At 41.3% G+C, this 6,627-nt stretch overlaps 1 protein-coding gene across 1 annotated transcript; it reads right to left on the reverse strand.

Annotated features, from left to right (window-relative positions):
- Nucleotides 1-224: 224 nt before the first annotated feature.
- LOC117536838 (zinc finger and BTB domain-containing protein 47-like) lies at nucleotides 225-3,159 on the reverse strand. Its single transcript, XM_034201906.1, has 4 exons — nucleotides 3,104-3,159; nucleotides 2,722-2,778; nucleotides 2,251-2,607; nucleotides 225-556 (listed from the first exon to the last, which is right to left on the reverse strand). The coding sequence occupies exons 3-4, from the start codon at nucleotides 2,603-2,605 to the stop codon at nucleotides 225-227; spliced, it is 687 nt and encodes a 228-aa protein (XP_034057797.1). The 5' UTR covers nucleotides 2,606-2,607; nucleotides 2,722-2,778; nucleotides 3,104-3,159.
- Between the last annotated feature and the right edge of the window lie 3,468 nt (nucleotides 3,160-6,627).

Below are 6,627 nucleotides of genomic sequence, written 5' to 3' on the forward strand. Positions count from 1 at the left end.
ATGTCTTAAATGACATGATGAATTGGAAATGGGGGACCCTGATGTAAACAAGACGAAAGTCTTTCTCTGGTCTGCATCCCCTTAACAATTGTATGTTTTGAGCTGTACTGTACTGTACCCAATATACAAGCTGTTAATAAACTTTTCAATCAATCAATTCAATCAATGCAGCCAAACATTCCAGTATCTCGTTTTGGATAGTTTTACTGGTGTATGTTGCATTTTTAGTTTAGTTTCTTGTTTTCTCCCCATGCAAACATTGTATTTACATGGCTTTCAGATCGGGCATGAGAACAGAAACCACTGTCTTTCATTGTGGCCTTTTTCCAGTTACGATACCCGTCAATTGAGATGAAAACGGTCTTGGGGGCATCAGGTAAAGAGAAATGTCTACAGGGGAAACAATACGCTGAATCATTGGACTGTGAGTACTCAAGCCATGAATGAGTTTTGTACCAGTCCGTTCTGAAGCTTCTTCTGGCTCCTCCCTGAAGGGTCTTGGGGAAACTCTCCCGTGTCGGCTGAGCTGGCTCCTCACACCTGGACTTGGATATGTCTAGAAAATGGGAGTAAAACATATTCAAACTGTAATAGAGCTTAACTGATTACACATTATAATCAACTAATTATAACACAGTTTGGAGCTGTCATTTATTCAATATGTGTTAGGGGTGTAACGGTTCACAAACATTTCGGTTCGGTACGTACCTCGGTTTTTTGGTCACGGTTCGGTTCGGTACGTTTTCGGTACAGCAGAATTTTTTTTCACAAAACAAAACATATATATATATTTTTTTATTATTATTATTAAACTGTGAATAATGTATTCACTCAAATAAATACAAAATATAATAAAATAAACATTAAGGTGCAGCATTTCGATGAACTGAAATAATCTGTATTTGAACTTTACTGTACTAGTACTCACAAAACATAAACTATTAGTTTGGGGTTTTTAATTATTATTAAACTGTGAATATTCACTCAAATAAATACAAAATATAATAAAATGAACATTAAGGTGCAGCATTTCGATGAACTGAAATAATCTGTATTTGAACTGTACTGTACTAGCACCTAAGCAGCCAGTTTGACATTAGGACTTGTTTGTCATTGTATTTTCATGTTTTTTTAAAGAAAAATGAACTTGTCCACATTGCTTGCCGAAAGGGCAGATCTGCTGGCACTAACAATGTCTCCTGCTGTGGAGAACACCCTCTGCTAGGGACAGAGGTAGCAGATACAGCCAGGTAGCGCTTTGCTAACATGGCAACATAAGGATAGTTGGCGTTTGTAATAGCTTTGGCTCGGTCTGAACTCTTTGCGAGTGGTGGAGGCTTAAATGCTAGTGGGAGTTGGGTTTGCACTTCAGTCTTTTTTCTTTTGGTACCGGTGATATTCACGTTCGGGTGATGCCTTTTCAAAAGAGTGTGCAAGTTTGATGTATTGCCAGCCGCGTAACCAATTTTAGTTGAACAATGCTGACAAACAGCTTTGGTTCGGTCCACCTGTCTTTGTCCTTCATCCTTGTACGTAACTGCAAAACCAAAATGTTCCCAAACCGGAGACTTCAATGATGCTGGAGGATTTTCGAGCTCAACTTTATCTGCGTTCGCCATACATTTTTGACAGTTCCTCAAATTACTGACTACATTTGAACGCATCCCTCTGACCAGCTCTCATAGTATGCCTCTCATCCAATGAAATGACTTGCTCGCTCTATGACGCGTTGAACCCAATGTGAGCAAATTACTCTGAATGCTGCGACGCAGCACCTGAGATTACTTCCAAAAAGTTATTCACGTTCTCAATTTTTTACGTTTAACGTTATATTCGTTCGGTACACTTCGGTACACACCTGTACCGAACCGAAGGGCCCGTACCGAATAATTTCGGTACGGGTACGTGTACCGTTACACCCCTAATATGTGTTTAACCTACTGGCTGTGTTAATGTGTGCAGCACAACATTTTGGCCTGGGTGTGTATTGTTTTGGGTAATTTTTGAATTTCAACCTCAGCTGCTATAATAGGTCTAAAATACATTGTACACAAAATACTCACAATCTACCCTTTTCCTCATACTCAAAACTATCTATGGAAAGCAAACATACTTTTTTTGAATTAATAATATATTTATTAGACTGAGGCTAGCCCTGTCTCTTAAATAAACTGTTTTGCAAAATGTCCTTTTGTGTGATTTTTGCATCTTATTCAGATGCATTATACTTTGTATTAACAATTTTCATACCATGTGGACCAACTCGACTGGCCGTTGGTTGCAAGGGCTTAGGAATATTCCTTTCCCCCTCACTGTCTGAGCTCTGCATGCCGTCTTGTTGTCTCTCGCTCTCTCCCTCTTGCACCTTGTCTATGTGATCCTCTCCCTCTTCCGTCTCTTCTTCTCTGTTGTGTTCTCCTTCCTCCTCCTGTCCCTGTTCATCTTTGCCTTCTATCTCATCACTGACACTTTCCTGTTGCTGTTCTTCATCTCCTTCCACCTCCTCATGTCCCTGGTCATTTACCTTGTCACTTCCCTGTTGCTCAGCCTCACTTTCTATCCTCTTTGGTGACAAAAAACTTGCAATGCCACGTTTCCTCTTCATTTCTATAAGATTCAAAGTCCATTTATTACGTTTGTTATATTACCAGTAATCATTATTAATAATGGTGTTCAAATTAAAATGCTGTTTGAGCAAATGCTTGTTGTTTTCCCACTTACTGTGTGCTTCAAACTCTAGCTTGTGGCCCAATCTTTGCTTGCAATCCAAACAGATTCCTGAAATAAGATTCAAAGTTATTATTGAAGAGCAGAATCGTTTAGCCTTGATCAGGTCATACATCTTGCTAAATGATTGATAATATAAAAATATTTCATGCATGACATTTTTTTAAACAAAAACCTAGCTAACGTTCCACGCACACTGTACAGTAAGTAAAGAGTTACTGATAATAGCGTTACTCAACCGGATTTGTATTGTTTCAATTTCAGCATTAACGTTATGATTCACATGGACATATCTAACTTCTCTCTTTTCTGTAACTGGAAAACATTAGCTTTGTTCTACACTTATTTCACAGGAGACGTAGTTGATCAGTCTTACCTCAATCCTTCTACATTCCGGTCTACTTCACCGAATGCTTCTCTATTTGTTCTGTCCCGTTCAAAATTAAATCGCCGCCAATCACATTTCAGCTCGCGCCAGGGAGGGGGGTAACTGGCTCGCGTCTTGTGGTGCATTCACTTGCACTCGGACATTAGAGATTTTTTCTCATAAATGTCCGATGAGCCACAACTTTTATTTCAAAACAAAGCTGCCAACTGGGGTGGCAGCTGGGGTGGCAAGGATGTGTTTTAGGGTGGCAGCTGCCACCCCATGCCACCCCGGTAGATCCGCCCCTGGCTGTGAGCTCTGAGTGTGTGCTAACGGCTGATGTGTTGGGACATATTTCGCTGTCGGGTGTTGACCAATCACGAAGCGTCATTTCTTGACTGGCAGCAAAAACAACCAATCACAGCAGTGCTTCTCTGGCTGGCTCTGTCCAATCACAAACAAGAAGTGTTCTCCCTAAAGGAATACCCTTTCCGTCCAATGTGAAATGCTGTGGTGTTTTCTGAAATGCTGTTGTGTTTTGTGAAATGCTGTTGCGTTTTGTGAAATGCTGCAGCGTTTTGTGAAATGCTGCGGCGTTTTGTGAAATGCTGCGGCGTTTTGTGAAATGCTGTGGCGTTTTGTGAAATGCTGTTGTGTTTTGTGAAATGCTGTGGCGTTTTGTGAAATGCTGTGGTGTTTTGTGAAATGCTGTGGTGTTTTCTGAAATGCTGTGGCGTTTTGTGAAATGCTGTAGTGTTTTGTGAAATGCTGTTGTGTTTTGTGAAATGCTGTAGTGTCTTGCACTTCAGGGCCACCGTATAAACTAGTTATAACAATATTTATTCTTCACTGTCGGGTAGGGGTGTAACGGCATACGTACCCGTACCGAAATTATTCGGTATGGGCCCTTCGGTTCGGTACATGTGTGTACCGAAGTGTACCGAACATTGGGTTCAACGCGTCATAGAGCGACCAAGTCTTATCATTGGACGAGAAGCATACTATGAGAGCTGGTCACAGGGATGCGTTCAAATGTAGTCAGTAATTTGAGGAACTGTCGAAATGGCGAACGCAGATAAAGTTGAGCTCGAAAATCCTCCAGCATCATTGAAGTCTCCGGTTTGGGAACATTTTGGTTTCGCAGTTACTTACAAGGATGACGGACAAAGACAGGTGGACCGAACCAAAGCTGTTTGTCGGCATTGTTCAACTAAAATTGGTTACGCGGCTGGCAATACATCAAACGTGCACACTCATTTGAAAAGGTGAATATCATCGGTACCAAAAGAAAAAAGTGCAAACCCAACTCCCACTAGCATTTAAGCCTCCACCACTCGCAAAAAGTTCAGACCGAGCCAAAGCTATTACAAATGCCAAATATCCTTATGTTGCCATGTTAGCAAAGCGCTACCTGGCTGTATCTGCTACCTCTGTCCCTAGCGCAGTGGTTCTCAAACTTTTTCTGTCAGGCCCCCCCTTTGGAGAAAAAAAAAAGTCGGGCCCCACCCCCAACACAAATAGTCAGGCTCAGTGGCGGCGCCAGAGATTTCTTTTGGGGGTGCTGTGGGGTAGCTTGACGTTTCATAGAGGGTGCTTTTAGGGTTTCCCATTAATGTAGCGGGCGCTACATTGGAATGTTCTACTGCAACACTCCCCACGCATATACAGTGTACAGTGACTGTTACAATGAAGGCTCGATAATCAGCTCACGGCATATAGGTGTAAGCAGGGGTAAAGTGCTATTTTTAAAGGTGGTGTGTGGACCTCACATAGGGGGGTCCGGGGGCAAGCTCCCCCGGGAAGATTTTTAAATATTGAAGTTAAAAGAATCAATCTGGTATCTTTGAGAGCAAAATGAAGAGATCTATGGATACCTCTCTCAACACAGAACTGTAAACAGATTTACTATTTATTTATGGATATTTTACAAATCACTCCCCTTTTAAACTTTATACATTTTTTACTGTCATATAGTATTTCATACCTGTTTTTAATTTATTCTCTTATTTTTTATAACTATAATGATCATATAAACGTGTGCCTCGGAAATAATAGTTTACATTAATGGTAACCAAAACGTTTGAGACCCACTGAGATAACACTGAGAGAGTCCTTAACTCACTGAGTCTCTCAGTCTGACAGGAGAGGACTCTCCTCCACTTTGTTGTTGAAAAAACTCCTTATATCCGTTAGCGTAGCTCGCTAGCACCAGAAGCTAACATCAACGATCTCCGGTACCGGTGCGCTCTCTCTCTCGCACGCACACAAAATGGCTCGTTCCACACACACACACAGAGCCGACCTTTAATGAAACACAGAGACCCAGACGTAATAGTACTGTATCATATTATTTTCGAATCAATAATCTTTCAAAATCTGATTTATTTTTTATTTTAATAACCATTTTTCCTCCTGGTCTCTCGCGCCCCCCCCCTGTCATGCCTCTGCGCCCCCCTGGGGGGGGCGCGCCCCCCACTTTGAGAACCACTGCCCTAGCGAGAGGGTGTTCTCCACAGCAGGAGACATTGTTAGTGCCAGCAGATCTGCCCTTTCGGCAAGCAATGTGGACAAGTTAATTTTTCTTTTGTGAAACAAAAGAAGAATGTTTAGCGTCTCTGGGATAATCCAGTCCAGATTTGATGAGTCTAGGTATAGTGGTTTTAGATCAGGACCTGGTCCACTGTGGTCTAGATTTTTTAAAAAATAGTGAAATCTCCCTTTTTGGTATTTTCACAAATAGAGTTAAGGTTTCACAAATCTAAAACTGTGTTATAAAGAATGTTTAGACTATCTGGGATAATCTAGTCCAAATAAATCGGCTATGCAGCAATTTAAGAGGTACAAACACGGAGGATTGTTCGCTCAGCGCTATAAATTAAATGATCCTTAACTTTCCCCTTAACTGCCGAATCGGAAGCTTTGAATCGGAAGCCAACTTCAGCATCGTCAGGCTGTCAGGAGAGAGAGAGAGAGAGAGAGAGAGAGGGAGAGAGGAAAAGAGAGCGCTTCCACTCATTCCTCCCTATCCAAAGTTAATGTAAACTTGAATAATGTACTTCATTTGAAGGTAATAATTATGTTGGTTGTTGTTTGTGGAAGCGCCAGTGAATGACACTGAGTTTTAAACATCACTTTAAATGGAAGATCTCCATAGGCCCCGCCCACTCAATCGGATCGGCGGTCGGTATCGGCCGATACTGATTCCGGCGATCGGCCCCAAAATTGGCGATCGGAGCATCCCTAATTAGCAGTGGCGACCCGTCAGGGCCCTCTCCCCTCTGTGAGGGCCTAAGATATTCTAAAAAATAATATTTTAAAAACATTACAAAAAAATTATATATATTTTTTGTTACATTTTTCATTAGTTTTACCAAAATAACTTGATTTAAATTGTATTTAAAATAATATTTCCAAAGAAACAAAATCCTTCGAATCTGCCTGTTCAGTTTCTGTTGGAATGTGAAGGGTTAAATGCCGTCTCTGCGAGTTACTGTGAAGACGGGAGAGCTTGTTGGTCCCTCTGTACATTCACA

This window comes from Gymnodraco acuticeps, unplaced genomic scaffold, assembly GCF_902827175.1.
Source record: "Gymnodraco acuticeps unplaced genomic scaffold, fGymAcu1.1, whole genome shotgun sequence".
Taxonomy (NCBI): domain Eukaryota; kingdom Metazoa; phylum Chordata; class Actinopteri; order Perciformes; family Bathydraconidae; genus Gymnodraco; species Gymnodraco acuticeps.

What these genes read in the sequence shown, in the direction of transcription:
- LOC117536838 (XM_034201906.1), bottom strand. Translation starts at nt 2,605, where the DNA reads ATGAAGAGGAAACGTGGCATTGCAAGTTTTTTGTCACCAAAGAGGATA. An exon ending in CAGTCGAGTTGGTCCACATG is followed by an intron (nt 557 to 2,250) that starts GTATGAAAATTG and finishes CCCATTTTCTAG; the next exon opens with ACATATCCAAGTCCAGGTGT.